The sequence below is a fragment of the Thunnus maccoyii genome, chromosome 8 (assembly GCF_910596095.1).
Source record: "Thunnus maccoyii chromosome 8, fThuMac1.1, whole genome shotgun sequence".
Classification (NCBI taxonomy): domain Eukaryota; kingdom Metazoa; phylum Chordata; class Actinopteri; order Scombriformes; family Scombridae; genus Thunnus; species Thunnus maccoyii.
This window is the reverse complement of record NC_056540.1, coordinates 14,891,497-14,910,904: the sequence shown is the minus strand read 5'-3', so window position 1 is coordinate 14,910,904 and position 19,408 is coordinate 14,891,497. Positions and strand designations below refer to the sequence as shown.

The 19,408-nt window shown below is 40.6% G+C and overlaps 1 protein-coding gene across 1 annotated transcript; it reads left to right on the top strand.

Annotated features, from left to right (window-relative positions):
- The first annotated feature begins 126 nt into the window (after positions 1-126).
- cnot6a (CCR4-NOT transcription complex, subunit 6a) lies at positions 127-13,244 on the top strand. Its single transcript, XM_042419165.1, has 12 exons — positions 127-210; positions 1,328-1,449; positions 2,489-2,675; positions 3,015-3,100; positions 3,196-3,300; positions 3,594-3,662; positions 4,089-4,246; positions 4,657-4,811; positions 6,400-6,554; positions 6,839-7,072; positions 7,864-8,066; positions 8,265-13,244. Exons 2-12 carry the CDS (start codon positions 1,338-1,340, stop codon positions 8,478-8,480), a joined length of 1,680 nt encoding a protein of 559 aa, XP_042275099.1. The 5' UTR covers positions 127-210; positions 1,328-1,337; the 3' UTR covers positions 8,481-13,244.
- Positions 13,245-19,408: the final 6,164 nt, after the last annotated feature.

Below are 19,408 nucleotides of genomic sequence, written 5' to 3'. Positions count from 1 at the left end.
TCCATCATTCATCAGTCCAGGATTTTATTTACTCTGGTTCAACAGCTGGTTGGACCGTCTTCACGCTGACCAATAGGATGAAGCGCTGTTATCGGCAGAGAAAAAAAAAACCTTACAGTCGCCATGATACAGCAGCGGAAACGGGTGAGAAGTAGCTAGAAAACAAAAGAGAACACGCAGTCGTCCTCGCGATTTGGTATGCTCTTGCAGGTAAAAATGAATTCTGATTATACTGAACTATTTTCACTGATTTCACCACAATCTCAATCAGATGCTGAAACCACCGTGATGATTTTCTGAAGTCGGACTTATTTGAATAGGAAGTCGGTCAGCTTCGAATAATTGGGGTTTGTTAGCTTCTAGCTAGCTGGCTAACAGAAGCTAAGCTAAATAGCTCACAATTACTTGTAAATCCAGCTTTGTGAGCTCTTTTGCTCACTGTTTATCTCAGTGATAGTGATTCTTGCTGTTAGAGGCTAGCTAGCGGTAGCTAACTAATGCGCTGTTTCGTGGCCTAGTGTTAATGCGCAAGTCAGTGCTTTGCTGTTATGTAAACAACAATTGTACAGTATCTTTTAATATAAATTTGTGTCTCTGTTATTAACTCAACGGGGCGGAGTGTTAAAGTCCGCTTACGCTAATTGTTCAATTTCAGCAACTTCGAGTGTCCGTTTTCCATGTTGCTAGTTAGCAATTGAGCTAGCGTTAGCTATTTAGCGTTTGTTATGTATAGTTTAATGGCTACCTATTTAGGTTAAGCTAGGCTAATCAGTTAGCGACAACGAGAAGCACACCGTATAACCATAAGTAGCTATGTACTTGATTTTAAAATGCAGTTTAATTTTCAGGTCTTTTGATAATATAAGCTTTACCTAGTTGTCAACAGCCTGGTGTGCCAAGTTTTGCATTAAAAAATAATGTAGTACGTTAATTTTAATGTTGATTATTAACTTATGTAACTCCAGTGAAATCACAGCCTTCAAAGGAACCTGTTAAAATTTCAATTAACGTTACACTGCATTGTAGAAGATCGATAGCAAACTATTTCTTCAACCATAGCTTGATTTTTAAAAAAAAAAAAAAAAAAAAAAAAACTTTAATTAAAGGTCACACCTGATATATTTTTGTCAACATGTGCTCATGTGGAAGCTTAAATGTCAAAGAAGATGGGGTTACTCGATTAGTCAGATGCATCACTGCTAACCTTATTTAGAGTATTTCAGCTTTAGTTTCAGGGCTAAATTTACAATTGATGGCATATATGGGGAACTTTCACTTTGTATTAGGAATGACATTTTACACTTAAAATCAATTTTTATCTCTGTAGTGTTATAGGAATGCCCAAGGAAAAATATGACCCGCCAGATCCCAGGCGGATGTACACAATTATGTCCAGCGAGGAAGCAGCCAACGGGAAGAAGTCATACTGGGCTGAGCTGGAAATCAGCGGTGAGTATTGTCAGAGTTCCTGGTTGTGTAGGAAATTTATTGGTTTTACTGTGAAAAAGGTCTCTTTGCTATTTTTTCCCCCATGGATATGCTATTTCTTCTGTTGAAGGTCTTGCTCGAAAGTACTGGTTGTATAAAAATGTTAACCACAAGATATTTAGAAATCACACACATCTTTCAACAATGGCATAGAATTTAATTGGATCACACTGTTGTCTCATATTATATAAAATGTAATCATTATTTGTATATCAACTATTTAAATCACAGCATCAAGCACATGTAATTTCTGGATCTCCACTGTTCAGATAAGACCTGGGTCCACCATGGTGGCTCTGCACATGTCAATCTCATGTGTGGTTGAAACAAATGATTATTTTCATTATCAATTAATCTGCCAATTATTTCCTTGATTAACCATATGTTTTATAAAATGTCAGACAATTGTGTAAAATCTCCATTCGTTTCAGAGCCCATAGTGACATCTTTAAATTGTTTGTTTTGTGGGCCAACAGTCCAAAACCCAAAGATACTCAATTTAATATCATAGATCACTAAGACAACAAGCAACTTTTCACATTTAAACCAGTACAGAAGCTGAAAGCAGTGAATTTGGGGCATTTTTCCTTCAGAAATGACTAATGATTAACTTCTTTATCTAAATTGTGGCCAGTTAATTTGATTGACTAATTGATTAATTGACTATTGTTCCAGTTTTAGTCCCAAACAGGGTTTCCTTGGTTTTAAAAGAGGTCACTATAATGTTGTTTTACACTGGGGATGTAACTTAGTAACCCTTTACTAAACATAGTGACTCACTATGATAAACTACTGTTCACCATTTCATATTAAAGCGAGACATGTTTGGACCAGCAGGAAACCTTGTTGGTGAGCTGGGTTTCAGATCAAATCAGTGAAGTCATATTGGCTCATTCACACCAATGGGAAACAAGTTCTCTGGTTTTTCTTTCGTTGCAAGAGGCATACTAGTTTGGCACTGGAATGTAATTCTCGTGTGTGTGTGTGTGTGTCCCTGCAGGCCGAGTAAGGAGTCTCAGCACGGCCCTGTGGTCTCTCACCCACCTCACTGCCCTGCACCTCAGTGACAACTCATTGTCACGCATCCCGCCAGACATTGCCAAACTACACAACTTGGTGTACCTGGATCTCTCATCCAATAAGATCAGGAGCCTGCCGGCAGAGCTCGGCAACATGGTGTCTCTCAGGTGAGTGATTTCAGGCTGTATGTTTATCTCTTAATTCAGGCATATTGTTCAGTGGAAAGCAGTAGCTGTTAGATGGTTGATCCTGAATTTGATTTTGGCACTCATGCTGAATACATGTATTTGTGCCTATAAAATTGGCACGGTCAGTTCTTCAGTTAATTATATGAAGTCTGTCTATTGGAAAAAAGAAAGAAGTCCACATTAACCAGTGAATCTAAAGGTGACAGGTCTTACATAGACATTTTTATGATGTCAGCAGGGTGATTGATAATGTTTTTGAAAGGTTGTTTCTCAGGAGGGCTGGTTTCTGACGATTAAATTCCTCTATGTCCTCCACAGGGAACTGCTTTTAAATAACAACCAGTTGCGGGTTCTGCCATTTGAATTGGGGAAACTGTTTCAGTTACAAACACTGGGGTTGAAAGGTGAGTGGCTTATCAATGTTTTTTGTAGCCATTCTAGCCTTGAAATCCCATTGTTCTCTTAGATGATTCAGCCCACTTTGCCTTTCCTTCACCAGGAAACCCACTTGCACAAGAAATTATGAGCCTCTACCAGGAACCTGATGGCACGCGGAGACTGCTCAGCTACTTGTTAGACAATCTGGCAGGGGCTATCAAGCGCAGTGAGTCTCCCCTCTCTCTGGCCGTTTTGAGACTGGAACAGGAAAAGATAAGGCTCATCAGAATATATAGATGGGGCCATTGTGAATCAAAACACAATGATCTGCCCAACAGTTTTAACAACTGTCTTTCTAATTTGGTGGAATTCATTAGATGAAGTTGTGTGCCATATGCTTTGTAAGCTCTCTTAGGCAGGAATATCAAATCACCTTGTTAGAAGTATAGCTTAAGTCTAGTAGCTGTTATCTGTGTTCCTGTTGTCACCAATATTGAACCGTTTTCTATCTCTGTTCAGTACCAACAGAGCAGCCTCCAGCCCGGTCATGGATCTCTCTTCAGGAACCAGACAGAACACGGGCTTCGGGTAAGAACCACATACATGAAACATGACTTTGAATAGATTCGCATGGCCTCTATAACCTTCTCTGTTGTACACTGCTGTTTATTTGTGAAAATGAAGACTTTAAGTCTCATCCCAACACTAAAAATGTTCCTTACATAAATGTCCACCTCTGTTGTTGTAGAGATTCCCACATATAGACTTATTTTTTTATTCACAGGTGAGCAGCATGTGTACAAATGTGGTTCTTTTATTAGGTTCAAACCTTTCATTTTGTGTGGGAAGTACTACTGAGCTCAACCCAAAGACAACACTTTTGACACTTGTAGTGTAACAGACCATGCACAGTTTCTGTGGTTCAACCTGAGCAACTAGCCTGTGTAACATTTTAGTAAAAAGAGCAGTTTCCTTAGTGTGTCTGAGATATGCCTTCTGTTTTCCTTTTGTCAGCACTGTTCTCTGTGATGTGCTACAACGTGCTGTGTGATAAGTACGCTACACGACAGCTGTATGGCTACTGCCCCTCTTGGGCTCTAAACTGGGAGTACAGGAAGAAGTCCATCATGCAGGAGATCATGGGCTGCAATGCAGACATCATCAGTTTGCAGGTGAGAGATGGACATCAAAGCACATGTTTAGGTTTTCAGGGAGTGTCTCTAATAATACTTTGTTTCACACGTGCCCATATCACATGAAGCAGGGTTAATGTGTAGCTTGAGGAAGAAAAAAAATCTATAAATGATTTCTTGCACACAAATACTGCTTTGTATTTATAAATGCAAATACTCCTCCTGCATTCGTTTTCAGTTGTTGACATTTTTCTTACTCAAATAGTTTTTGTTCTTTAAATGTTAGTATCTCACACCACCTCTTGCTGCCTTAGTCTTGTATTAAAATATACAATATAGCATTATGTTTTGTTCTTTTTTTTTTTTTTTTTTTAAAGGGAGGTTTGTTATGCTTACATGTCTGTCAGCCTGTCCTGTTCTCTCTGACACATGCTTTTTGTTAATTACAGGAAGTTGAGACAGAGCAGTACTACAATTTCTTTTTGCCTGAGCTGAAGGAGCAGGGCTATGACGGGTTCTTCAGTCCAAAGTCACGAGCTAGGACCATGTCGGAGTCGGACCGCAAACATGTGGACGGATGTGCAATTTTCTTCAAGACAGAAAAGTATGTAACTGCAGTTTTGCATTTCTTGTCCTTCACACATCTTTTGTTGACTGGCATTAATAGGACTGAAGAAATATTTTTCTTAATTTTCATTTCTTTTTTTTGTGTAAATGCCAAAATCAGCAACTTGTAACTGTTTTAAGACAGCTGAAACCACAAAAAAAAATCTTTGAAATGAGTGGTTTCAGTCCTTCCACTCTGTTCATCAAAAGGAGTAGTTCAGCTGAGTAGAGCTTTCACAGCTTTTCTTAACTAACTAGTTTGATTTTTCTGCAAATGAAAAGCTCTTCAAGGATCAACAAACAATAATTAACTGTAGCGTACAAATGGTGACAACATTTCTTGTGCTCATCTTGGCATTGCTAAAGCCAATGGTGTAATGTAGGCAGAGAACTTTATTTAGGTTGATGTTCATAGCAATCTGAAGTGGGGATTGGTACCATAGCACATGTATTTGGGGAAAATTACAAATGTTCAGCTTCTTTCATGGTAAGTATTTTTATAAGATCACCATCACTAATAATCCTTTATCCACTTTTCAACATACTATTTTATGCAAAAATATTGATAGATGTTACACAATATAAGAAATACAATTTTCTGGTGAAGTATTCTTTTAAGTATGACTGTATGTTGTATGAGATAAAACAACTCATCCCATCCAAGAAATTTTAGAGCTACATACTCTAATAACATGCGTTACATTATGTTACATAAAGAGACAAGAAGAAATATTAGAGCTTCTTTTTATATTGATATTTTTGCTTTCCCAATTGTAGTGTAATTAGTGTTTTTTTTTTTTTTTTTAAAGTGGCGAACATACTGTAGCGTTGATCTGTTGCTGACACTGTTGGTGTGTGTTAGCATTAGCTTTTCACTAAAAATGATAGCATTTCTATGACTATTATAAGCTTTTATTAAATTAGGGGAAGGAGCCTGTTTTTGACATCAGTTAAAAAAAACATAGAAAGCTGAAGCTGCATCTGTACATCAATTGGTAGTTAGTGCAAGAAATTATATGATTGAAATTCTAAATCTTTGCTGCCATTTTAATGTACAGTAATATCATTAATGTTACAGTGATGACTGAGATGCAAAATTGTAGGGACAAGTGGTAAAATGTCTTATTTCTACCCTGTAGAAGCATTTAAATCATAATCTTGCACAGTGTCCCGTCGTCTCTGGTATTGTGAGGCATACAGTTTTTATTTAGATGATTTTAACAAAATGAGGCCAAGTCTGGGGAGCAAAGTTGGTGCTTTGATAAAATAATAATTTGTAGTACTTCTATTCTTAGCTGTGACAAGCAGCCAGTATAGGTCAGTTCTATAGGCCTCAAAGTAATAAAACATAAGATAGATTATACAATTGAAATATACCATGCATGAGCCATTGTGCGACACGGCTACAAGCATTTTGAGCCCAAGGGTTGTACCTCTGAGTTAAACTCAAACACTGAGGTTTGCCATGCCAGAGGTCCTGAAGGCTAATCTGGAGTGAGACATTTCTGTGCTTCTCTTCATACATGTGTTCCAACCACTGCCTCTGAAATGTGTCTCTTCCTTCATCTCTTTCTGTTTTCCTTCAGGTTCAGTGCAGTGCAGAAGCATACTGTGGAGTTCAACCAGCTGGCTATGGCTAACTCCGAGGGCTCAGAGGCTATGCTGAACAGGGTGATGACCAAGGACAACATCGGGGTAGCTGTACTGCTTGAGGTCCGCAAAGAGATGATGGAGGCCTCCTGTGAGTAGACACCCCTTTTCTGATCTTTGGCATTTTTTACTTGTTGTCTGACATTACAGATTTACTGTACATGTTTCTGTTCTGCTGGTTCTGCTAATCCTGAATTGACTTTTATCTGAAACTTACTAAGAAGCTGAATGTACAGTACAGAGGATTGTGGGTGGTGTTACACATGTCCTCGGTGGCTATCTTATCTGTTCAGATACATTTTCCATTTGGGTAGTGTATTCAATGTCTTAATTCCTCTTTTCTTGCTGCTCACATTCTTTCTTTCCCCCTTTCAGCTGGAAAGTCGCTGCACGGCATGGAGAAGCAGCTGCTCCTGGTAGCCAATGCCCACATGCACTGGGACCCAGAGTACTCTGATGTTAAGCTGGTCCAGACCATGATGTTCCTGTCAGAGGTGAAGAACATAGTAGACAAGGCCACACGCAGCCTCAAGTTGTCCTCTGTCTCCGGTGAGACCAATGCCATTCCACTGGTGCTGTGCGCTGACCTCAACTCCTTGCCTGACTCTGGTAAGTAAGCAAGGCTGATAGAGCTGCGCTGTATCTGACCACAGAGAGTTTTTATATACACAACTATACTATATACAACTATACATTCATTGAAGATGCAACAACCATAGCATTATTACGTTAATGGGTAATTGTACGATTGTCGGTTTGTTTCCTGTCATCTTGTAATATGCTGTGGTGTCCTTAAGCGAAACTGTGAATTACAAGCGTCTCCTGATGAGCAGGTTGATGTCTTGTATGGCACCTCCATCAAATTAATTATGGGAATACAATAAACATAACCCAGATGATAGACCCAGATTACATTTTTAGCTTGAAAAAAGTTATGTATACATGTGCAGCCCTATTTGCAAGGTATGTTTATCTGGGATCTAATTTGCATGAATGACTGACCTTTACGTTTTTGGAGGTCACTGGCATTGGATAAAGCGACTTCTAAAATCCCATCCATTTTAGCCCACAAGATGACAGCCATAAACCAGGACTGGATTGTTATTAGACTGATTTGTTTTAGCATTTTGATTCGGTAAATGTGACAAACTTCAATCTATAATGACTATCTATCTATATATCTATCTACTGAAAAATGTTTATCAGGTGCCAAGGTATTGCCCCCTATTTCTTTTTTAGTTCAAAACTCTACCAAAATTGCCTAAATGTACCTTTAACATTGCCCACTGTTAGAGTTGGAACACACTTGGCTTGGCCAGTTGGGACCTACAAGTGCCTCCTGACATTTTCTTGATTCTGATTAGGCAGCTTCTCCCCTCTCTCTCTGTCTCTCTGTTCAGGCGTAGTGGAGTACCTGAGTACTGGCGGAGTGGACTGCACCCACAAGGACTTCAAGGAGCTTCGCTATAGCGACAGCCTGACCAAATTCAACTGCAATGGCAAGAACAGCACGTCCAACGGCAGGATTACCCACGGCTTCAAGCTGAAGAGCGCTTATGAGAACGGCCTGATGCCTTACACCAACTACACCTTTGACTTCAAGGTGACTGGGTTTGCAGCATACAGATGTGTCTTTGTTGAAATAGGCAGCAACGTTTAGCATCAAGTTTGTTTAGACAAAAGTGAATATGTACAAAGTGGGATGAATAAGTTTAAACAAGCATCATAGTGTCAAAGATGTATTAATCTGCTCTTAGAAACATTTCTGTAGAGGTGACTCCCTCCTTTCTTCTCCCTCCAGGGTGTCATCGACTATATTTTCTACTCCAAGCCTCACCTGAACGTGTTGGGTATCTTGGGCCCACTGGACCCCCACTGGCTCGTAGAGAACAATGTCAGCGGCTGCCCACATCCCCACATCCCCTCCGACCACTTCTCTCTCTTCAGCCAGCTGGAGCTGCTCCTGCCCAACTTGCCCCCCCAGGTCAATGGGCTCCATCTGCCTGCACGCAGGTAGTGAGTCCCTGCCACACCACCAGGGGGAGCTGTAAACCGCAGCCTCTCCCTTTTCAACCCTCCTCCCTCCCACTACCAGCTCTTCCCTCCACCACACCGGAGGAGGAAGACAAAAACACAACCTGTAAAATATTCGTACAGTGAGGTCTGGCCGACAGGGATTTCGTATAATGTTATAGATATTCTATATTTTTCTTTTTTTCTTTCTCCGTTTTTCTTTTTTGTTCTTTTTTTAACTGCTCGATTCAGTCCAGTTCGTGTATCATATTTTGTGTTTTGGACTCCCTTTCCTCCTCAAAATCCACCCACCCACCCACTTCTGCTTCTATCTTTCAAACTAGAGGGGATGGTAGCTCATTCAGATTTGTCACATGGGACACTGTTTTGGTTTAAGAGAAAGCGGCTGCGGGGACGACATTCACACGAAAAGCTTCATAGCTGATGGTCTGTCTGTCTGTCCTGTAAAAATCTGAAACCAGCAAAGACAGCAGACATGTCAGTCTCATACCTCCCATCATTGGCTTGTGCTCGTTTTCCCCTGTACTCTGGGCAGCCAGCGTACTTCCTCAGTCATTGTAGGATGAACACGTGTTGAGTCAGATGTGGTTGGGTTAGAGCAGCTTTAGCTGGTAGTTATGCGTCCCTGGAGGTGGATGTAGGGCAGCTCGTATGAGGTGAGATTTCCTGCTGTCATTCTGTGGTGCTGAGGCCTTCTCGTGTGGTCACGGCCTCCCGTGGTGCTACAAGATAGTCTACACCTCTTGACCCCGGCCCTGGTGCATTAGCTACCAAAACCCACACATGCCTCGAGAACCAGACGTCCGAGAACGACATCGCCTGATTTTTACATTGGCAGTGTTAATCTGTGAAGGAAGGATGTTGTGAGAAACTGAGAGCAGCTACCATCCTATTTTGCAGACTGTTTTCACCCCAGCTTGTATAGTTGTTAGGCTAGTCTTGTGCTTAGGAGCTCATATGGCCCACGTACCACCTTTTTTGGGGCAAAGGGGCAAGGGATTTAGGCTGATGGGCAAAATGATTGGGGGGGGGGCTTTCACAAATCTTTTCTTTGTCTCGATTGCTTTTAGGCAGAGAGAGCGAGTAATGGATGATACACAGGAGTAAAACCAGCATTCCTCTCACTGTCTGGAGTTGCCATCCAGCTCCATACATGCAAAACATACACACACATAATTTGCAGGCAGATCTGTAGCACTGTCTCCGAGGCCAGTAGTGACTTTCCCCAGCCATAAATTCCATACACAAAAAGCAGTGGTTTTTTTCACAAGTGTTTGTACAGAATAGAAAATCTAGACTCAGTCTTTACATGATTGTATATGAACCACAAAAGACCTGTTTTCTGGCGTTTTTTGTACTAAGAGTAAATTATGATCAGATTTGAAAAAAAAAGATTGTATTGTAAACTATGGCTAAATTTTTATCCAGTTAATGTTAAGATGAATTGATATTACCAGCTTGTACAAAAGACTAAGAAGAGGTTGTTCAAGGCGTTCGCAGTCACTACTTTGCACTCCCTCGAGATAAACTGTAATTAATGTATCAGTATTGTTTTATTTCTTTCCCTCCTCCCCCCCCCCCCGCCCCCATTCTCTCTCTCTGCTGTTGATTTGATTTGCCGGCATATTGCTGCGATTGTAAATAGACACTGAGTAAACTCTGCCTGTTGCTTCTTGCCCATTAACAAAGCCATTGATCCACACTGCTGCCATCAGTTCAGACTAAAAAGGACACGCAAAGATGAGTCACAGCCCACCAGTGACACCACATCCGTTCATCTATATATCTCACACACATACACACACACACCTGTGGCGTGTGACTGATACGACCTATATGAACCCCACATGTACAACAAAACATCGTGCCTCACTGTAGCAGTTGTCGTTGTCTTGCACTATTTTACATTTGACGAACGCCTGAACAACCTTTTCTCCTTTTATTTTTTAATACTGTTGAGACATTTGTGAAGATTTTATGTCCTTTTTTTGGTTTTTGTTAATGTTGATTTCCTTTTTTATGAGCTGTGACAATGTTATGATGATGTGTATATCCTTCCTATTCATTGAGCTCTCTAGTAATCAGGTATGTTTTCTCCACTGACCCTTTCCCCCTCTCTTTAAGGAACATGAGTAGGATGTCTTTATAAATCTGCTCTCTTGGATTGTTTTGCACCCTCTTTGTACTTTAGCACAGCTCCATGCCCAGGCCCCCCAAAACACACCAACAGCTCCTTTCCCCGGCCATATAACCCTAGATATGATTTTAAAATCTCCACCCAAGCTTGTCCATCACCCTAATACTCCTCCCACCCTCAACCGCCCGACCTCAGACTTAACCTGCCCTCTATATTACTTGAGCTGTGTCTTTTTAAATCCCTTTGCTCAACCACTTTGTATAGTTCCTTACGCTCGTCACTGCAGCTATAGTGCCATCTGTGGACCCTCCCCCCCGTCCCCCCTACCTCTGTATCGGAAAAAGGTGGTAATCCCACTTTTGCTCTACTTTTGGATGAACAAGGGATGAGGGGCAGTGAGCTCAGCTGTTTCTCTCTGAAGGCCAGGCAAACATGTTGCTATGAATCAAATTTGTCACATCCCAGACCAACAAGCGGGACGATTACTTTCAAGGCTTTTACACAGATACAACCGATGATGAGCACTTACTAGATTCAGATGCAGCTCCCCTCACTCCCTGTCCCATCACATTAGTGAATAAAGATTTTTAATGTACATGTTTAAATAACATTTTTAAAGCAAGAGGGAAGCAAGTAAATAGGAAGTATGAATTTAGTCCTCATATCAAGGTTTCTTGTCCCATTTGTTTGCCCCCCACCCCCATGTTTGTTTTTTTTTAAACTTTTTTTTTTTGTTTTCCAATGATTTTCCAAATTTTTTTTTTCCTGAATGGCATTAGTATTGTAGTAGATTTAAAGGCTAGCTTTTTTTGTAAAGTGTGAATAAAAGATGTATCTCATGTTTCCTTTCTAAAAAGATATTGAATTGTGTTGTTGATGTATAAATCATGAATTCTATGATGGTGTTATGTTTGCTACATTGTTTTTACTTTTACTCATTACTTTTTTTTTTCTCTCCCCCCATATACTCTTCTCCCATCACAAACCAAATCCTTTGTAGAAATCATGATGAGATGTTGTCTTGATGGGTCGACTCGAGAAGTTGAATGTTGCCTCGTAGAATGAAGGATTGCGTGCTTATTGGGGCGGGAAAAATACCTGCATCGTTGGTATCAGTTAAAACTTTCAGCACAGGGATATTGAACCTTTTTTTGTTTGTTTTTTTTCAGCTTTATTTTGGATGTTGCGTGGCACTAGCTGGAGAGTGCTAGTGTCTGTAGGTTAGGGCAGCAGAGCTGTCTTACTCGTGGCTAGAAAACACTGTTCTGACTGGTGTAAAACGTGTCTGTAAGACTAAGCTAACGATGTGCCGCTGGTCGCTAGACTGGTCCTGTGATGATTTTTGAGTACTTCTAGTCCATCTCACTCTGTTTTTGTGCATCACAGTGGTTAAATCTATTACACTAGCTAGCTTCTATCAATAGTCACTGATTTGACTCTTAAGTCTTTTCATTTTTTTGATGCCCCCATAACCCTTCCCTTCATCACTCTTGTTAAATCAGACTATGGCATCTGGCTAATCACAGAGCAGAGTTATGTCACCCTGCAAGCTTCAGCGAGTGATCACATTGTTGGCTTTGTACTTTTCCACTGTTGCATTGTGTTTCATAGTTTGCTTGTTAAGCGTCAAGTGATTTTTTTCTTTTTTTGTTTTTTTTTTCCCAGGCTGCATCTCTTTTTGTAACGGTGCACACCAAAGCTGCTTGTAGTTCAGTTCTTTGTTGTAGAGCGAGTTCTTTTCACCAACTTTTTTTTTTCTTATCCAAATCATAGTCTTCATGAAACGTAGGGCTGTAAGGAAAGCAAGGTACTTTGGTCCTTTTCCTTGAATTACATGAACACCTCGCATCCATGCTCATACTCGTCGCTGTTGTTGGGAGTTTGGTTTCTCAATCCATCGGCTCCTTTTAAATGCATCCTTTTTCCAAAAAAAAAAAAAAAACCAACTTGGCAATAATACCTGGACACAGTCAGAAGGGGTTTTTTAATATTTTATCTGGAAAAATGTAGCTATTTCATCTTTCAAAAACTGTGGTCGTTTTTTGCTTTTAAACTTTCCATCTTCATCCCGACCTTCCTGACCTTTGCGTTACCTGACCTCCTTTTTTTATGCTTTTTTTGTCCTCTTCCATTTATCATCCATCTTGTATATTTGCTCCATCTCCTTTTCCCTGCCGATCTAGTGGTAGTTGTTCAATGATCAGGATTGTCTTATCTGTAGTCAGCTGAGTACATGTATTGATCTGTGTCACTGTGTTTATGCACTGGACCAACTATTGTTTACCATTCATGAAATACCAGCAAAAAAAAAAAAAAAAAAAAAGAATAATGACAAAACACTTGCACAATGTTGTAGAATGTCCATTAACCCAGATGAGAAATCAAGGCAGCTGTTTTCAAATCAACACATACTGTTTTAAAAAGAAACTGAATGGTAAACAATGCTTTCTGTTGTACCCCTTAGCCGTCCTCTCGATTCTCTTTGGACTAGTTTTGTTCTTTTAATTATTTTTTTTTTCCGTTGACTACAGGTTCTGCTTGTTTCCTTTACACCTACCTATGTATTTTCCTACTTCTGGTTGAAAATAAATTCTATATTATCTGTTTCAAGCTGTGTCACCTCTTATTCTTTGCAATGGATATTGAAAATAAATTCTATATCTGTTCTCCTTGTCTTGCCTCCTTTTGCTTCTGTTTTCAATTTTTTAATTATTTCCAATCTTCCTCAGACTTGATTTAACAGCTGACACAATATAAAGTGACTATAGATGGTTCTCTTCCTCACTCCAGTGACCTTATCAGCCATTTAATGCAGCAAACATGCTGTGAAAGCAGACAGATCACTGGTTCACAAAGCTCACACGTCTCCTCCCTCCCATTGTAAACAGCAGCATGTAGCTATTCAAACCGCAGTTAGGAGCATTGTGTGGTGGTTGATGTTAAACATGCAAGTGTGTCAAACAGCTGGCGGAGGCTGGATCATGAGGCCCAGGAGGATGCGGCTTTGCATGTCTTTGTTTCAACCAAATTCTACAGCAGCTTCATCAAATGATGTGAATATCAGTGGGCATTTGGTTAAAATTAAAACCCCTCTGCGCTCCGTGACACTGCTTTCCAGACCAGTGCGTTAGAGGGAGGTTGGCCTGGTTGAATCTCTGTGTCAGCAAGTACACTCACCCCCTGAAGAGACACTGAGCTGAGCCTGACCTTTGATTTTCCTCCAGGATGGCAAATGAAAAGAGAATTTCCCTTTGGGGATCAATAAAGTTTAACATTAACATTTAATACCTAAAACAGCCTGGGGATGACAGTTTGTGTATTATCAGTCGTAGACACATGGTGGAGCCAAAGAATCACCTTCAAACGAGCGCTGAAAACTGATCCATCCAGGTCGCCCACTGAAGGATGCATGATGTCAGGTTTGAACGAGTCACAGAGGGCTCATAACATCAGCTGGAGTGAATTTAGTGAGAACAGGAAGCTGAATAGTGATGCACAGTGTAATTGTATTCTAAGGATTTATCAAATGCCACTAGAGTGTGTAGGACATAACAGTTTGTAACATCTGTTCTGAGAGGTATAAATAAAATGTATTTTTATTGTTGATATACCAATTAAAAGTTGCTGATGACAGGAGTATGTTTATGTATACAGAATGATGTTTACAACCTGTATGTGAGAACTAACAAATAAAAATCAGAAAGTTAATTCTTAACTAAGCATTATTAAGACTTTTCCAGGAACAATTAGGTGATTAATAGATTAGTTGAATATATAGTAATAGAGTAGTTGAATATTTTGGGGGATTCTCAATTGTCAACAAACTAGCAATTTGAAGACATTACTTTGGGTTCTGGAAAAAGTTTTCCTGTTCAACAGATTACTTGGTGTTGGTTGGTGATCTGACTAGAAGAAGAAGGTTTTTCTCAACTAACACCTGGTTCACTTGTCATTTTTCATTGTGCTTGGCCGGCCATGAACCAGCGCACGTTGCTGATGCGCAACTGCCCTTTAATCAATGTGGTATTCACTGAAGTCTATCGGATGTGTTTGTTGATTGTGCAAAATTCTAAACAATTTCTTCTCACTTGTATGCCGGTACTAGGAAGAGACTTTTCTCAGATAATAGTGGACTTCCACACTAAATCACTGCAGCTGTGTCCATGAAATTAGTACCAGTTAAAAGACCTGCAGGGATGTAAACCATCAGCTCCCCTTCATAAATGAGTGGCACATGGTGAAGCGGTTGTAGGAGAAACCTGAGAGACTTGTGGACAAATGCAACTAAGCTTCCCACAGGAAAGTCGGCACCACAAAATAAAAGTAAAATGATGTGAAGTTCTGCAGCACAAAATGATAATTATCAGTTCATTCACATTCAGTTTTTAGCACACACAAACCTCTGTACATAGAGTGAACAAATCACATTCATGCAAGAGAAGTTGTACACAATGAGCCCAAAGGCGTCATAATAATTACACTAAAATGAATTGTGACAGTAAACACACCTCTCACCTAACTGTGCTTAGATGGAAACCAGGAGCTTTTTCAACATAGCTGCCTTAATTCAGTGGAGTTAATCTGCTTAAAATGAGAAGAGTTAAGAAATTGGAAGAGAATATCAAAGGCGGTCCAAGAAGCGATTTTCCCTCTCGAGGTCATGAACTGCTTCTTGTTTTAAATGGAATTTCTCGCAGGAACAGCTGGCCAAATGTGTGAGAGGATGTTGGAGAGAACAAGGTAGTTTTTTTTGTATGCGTTCGCATAGAGAGAGAGAGAAAAGAGAGATTCCTCTCTGCTTCACCCCAATGTTGGCCGACTATGTCTTGTGTTGACGTGGCAGCATGATTGCAAAGCCTGTAAAGTCCTTTGCAGATGTAGAGACTCTCTATCTCTCCTCTCTTGTTCCTGCTTGTTTTCTTCCTTCTCTATATCCTGCTTTATTCCTCCTCCCCCCACTTGACCATCCTTTTTTTTTTTAATCCTTTTCCTCTGAAATTCCCACTTGTGTCTGTCTGTGTGTGTGTGTGTGCGTGAGCATGACTACTAGGCCAGTTGCCTTGTGTGTGATGTTCAGCCAACTCCTCCTAACACGATATCTGAATACTTTTTTAGGTTGTAGATTCAAGTTGTAAAGATCCAGAAATGAGCACATGAAATATAGTTGGGTGTGTGTGTGTCTGACTGAGGCTGGACCTGCCAGACCAGACACACGGAGCCAACACAGCAGGCCGGGCCCCTAGAATACTCACTGAATGAAAATCATCTCAGAACAGATCCTGGCCTTTGCTCAACAGTGACAAAAGACAGTGATATAATTTGGAGCAAATCTTTTTAACCAAAATGATGATGAATGACACCTGAGCATTTGGTGGTCCGTATAACAGCACGTTTCTGCTGGCGCATGTGTGTGTGTGTGTGTGTTTTATTACTCTTGTTAAACCAATGGGGTGTGGTTTTGTCCCATTAGAGAGGAAGGTGAGAGCCTGAAGTTATGTGTAATGGACAGCAGCAGCTTTGGATGGAGGACGTGTGTGTGTTTTAGGGTTTTTTTTCCTGTAAGAGCAGGGTGGTCAAGTGGCATCCTGACCAGATGTTAAGTGTATTAACTGGAGTCACCTGTTGCCAGGATGCAGTGAGCTTAAAGGGGACATATAACACGCATTTTCAGGTCTATATTTTTAGTCTGGGGCTCTACGGGAATATCTTTGCATGATTTACAGTTTAAAAAACTCCTTATTTATCTTATACTGACCCTTTATGCAGCTCCTCAGTTCAGCCTCTGTCTGAAACAGACTGTTTTGCTCCTGTCTCTTTAAGGCCCCCCTCCCAAAGAACCCAGTCTGTTCTGATTGCCCTGGCTTTTAACTTGCAGGGAGCATTTCTACATATGTTTACCTCAAGTTTCGGAACTTTGACCATGTTTAACATAGACATCCAACATCATATCAAAAAATGAAAATCCCAAAAAGTATGATATGTCCCCTTTAATCACACCTAACCAGAGAAGTGAAAGTCACTGGTGCACCACTGAACACACTTTTAGTTGTTTGTTTTGATGGCATCTAGCTCTTGTTTCTACAGAGTTTAAATACACTTATTGCTTATTTGCTTTGGATATCTAACGTTTGCTTTGGATATCTAAAGTAACACACTGTTGGGTCCATATGTGAATAATAAGGAAAATATTATGAAGTCTTTTTTTAATGTTCTGTTCCATTTTCCTTTTTGAGTTCCTTTATTTTGAGTCATCCAAATGCTGTTTCCCATTGCTGAGTTTTATTGTTCTGATTTGGGACGAGCAACCTTAAGCATATTTTAAGATGTCATGTGCTGTTTATGTCAAAGGCCATAAAAACACCATAAAATGTCTGCACAAGGAAGACAAACTTATGTACGTTTCCTGTAGACTTGCTTTGGTGCACAGTATTTGTGAAATGAATGTTTTCAGCTGTCAACTCTCACATAAATTATACTGTCCTGCTGAACGCACTAATTTAAGCTCTGCTGTGTCTCCTCCTGATTAAATTTATTATCTGAAAGTTAGCTAGAAATTTTTAAATTACTAGGCTCATATGAGCAAAGGAAAGTAATGCAACCTTGAATTACATAACATACTTTGTATGGCCTTGGTTGGAGAAATATTGACTAAAAAAAATCTCTCTCAACATGTTGATGACAGAAGAGATACAACAGACATATAAACCTAGTTTAGATGGAGGATACGCCAGCTAACGAGCACACCTGCTCGCAAATGCACACATGAACAATCCCTTCACCGCCAGCACCCTTGCCACTGCCAACATATATTATCCACAAAGAGCACAGAAAAACAAGGCCGTTTGCCTGTGAAGTCATGCCAGGAATTCACAGCACGTATTTGGTCAAAGAGAGAGCGAGAGAGAGAAAAAAAAAACACACACGCTCTGATTTTTCTCAAAACAATGCAATGTACCGTGTTTCCTGAGTTTATTTGTGGTTGAGGTGTGAGAGGTCAAACTTGCAATGATCTGTTGCTGTCTGTGTTTGGTAACTGGTAATGACGTTGCACTACTTCAAGGGTGTTTTTGCAAATATACAATGAGGCGGGTGACTGGCTCAGTCTGTGTCTAATGGACCGAAGTTACAGTATGAGTGACATGGTTGTGTGGTCTGATTCGGCCTTCCCACTCAATTGGATTAGCCTATCTGCTGTCGAGCGTGAGAGGAAGCCTGAGTCTTCCCCATGGATACCACGAAATTAGAAGTGAGAATTGGACCCAGCTCTGTTTTTGTCACTGTCTCTGCCTCTTGCGGTCATTGTCAATAAGTCTTGTAGTGTGGAGCATCTAGCAACTGGACACAGTGTGTTGGAGAAGGGTCGCAACCCCTCGTTTCTTTCCAGTGAGCTGCCTCCATATGACAGTCTCCCTCTCTCTCTCTCTGTCTCTCTTTCTCTGTCTCCAGCGCAAGCTGTGCTAATTGTTCTCAGAGCTGGGGAGCAGTCGTCTGTCACTCAGGGCCCGTACACTCGGATCTGTGGGTCACAGGCTCCAGCAAAGGCTGAAGCAGAGTGTGACAACTCCTGTTTGTGTGTGTGTCTTAAATTTAATCAGTGGCAGGATAGACTGTGATGGCTGAAGCGTTGGTTCAGGTGGACGTGATGATGTGTTGTAAGAAAGAAAAGAAAATGCAAATTTGAGAAAGGGCAAAACAATCGGTATTAGTCAGAAGCAGCATCATTCTGTCTGTCAAGGTTTCTTTTACTTGTCCAGTTCTGTGAATGACAGAGCAAAGCCCTCTGTCGAGATGCACTGCAGTCTGTTAAGCCATGGTCATATTTCTGCAGAAAACAACTTAATATACACATTATTGTGTTTTGTTTTTCCCATGCGACAGTCCTGCATTGATGTATGTGGTGCGATGTGCCCAACATTTAAATTAGTTGACCTTTGACCCAAGCTGTGCTGACCTTTGGGGGCGCAACCAGTGTCTACTGCTTGAGTTGTAATTAAACATGGAGGATAAATTAATAGGTTGTGTGTGCTGAATGTATCATATTGAGACCAAAATAAGAAACATCTGCTGGGCAAAAAATATCAGTCTACATATTAAGCTACTTGGTTAGAAAACACTGTTTAAGTTTCTTTAATGATATTACTCACTTGGTAATCACGATATACCACAATAGGTTATAAAACTTGCAATAAAGCAAAGTTAGCAAATTGCTGCTTTCCAATGAACTACCGTACACAGGCTCCCCATCTCCCCCCAAGAATTCTGAGCTGAGAAACAGAGGAAAACAGAGAAACAGAGTCTTGTAATTCCACTATCATGTGAATATGGCTTTAGTATCTTCATAGGCTGGAGACAGGCTGCATAAACACCTGTGCTTTATAGCTGTAGCTCCGGTAAGTCCCATATTGCTCATGACACAATGCTCCTGCTTCCTCAGAACCCGGGCCTGACTCCCAAAAGTCATACCAGAGGCCTCAGAAGTATAACGATGGATTTTAACTCCAGCCTCGTTTTAACACTCTGGTCAAACCAAACTGAATGACACTGACATGGATTTATGTGACACTGGGGAGGAGATGGATGAGAAGAGAAGACAGGAAGAGGGAGAGAGAGAGAAGAGGAGTAGAAGCTCTTGGTGGTGATGTAAGGATGACCTCGACAAAGCGACCGTTCCTCTGTAGCTGCGTCTGTAATGATAAATAACTTGAGGAAAGTTTCATTGTGAGCATCCAATCGCTGAGTTAAGCTGCTGCTGCTGTCGCTGCTGCCACTACAGT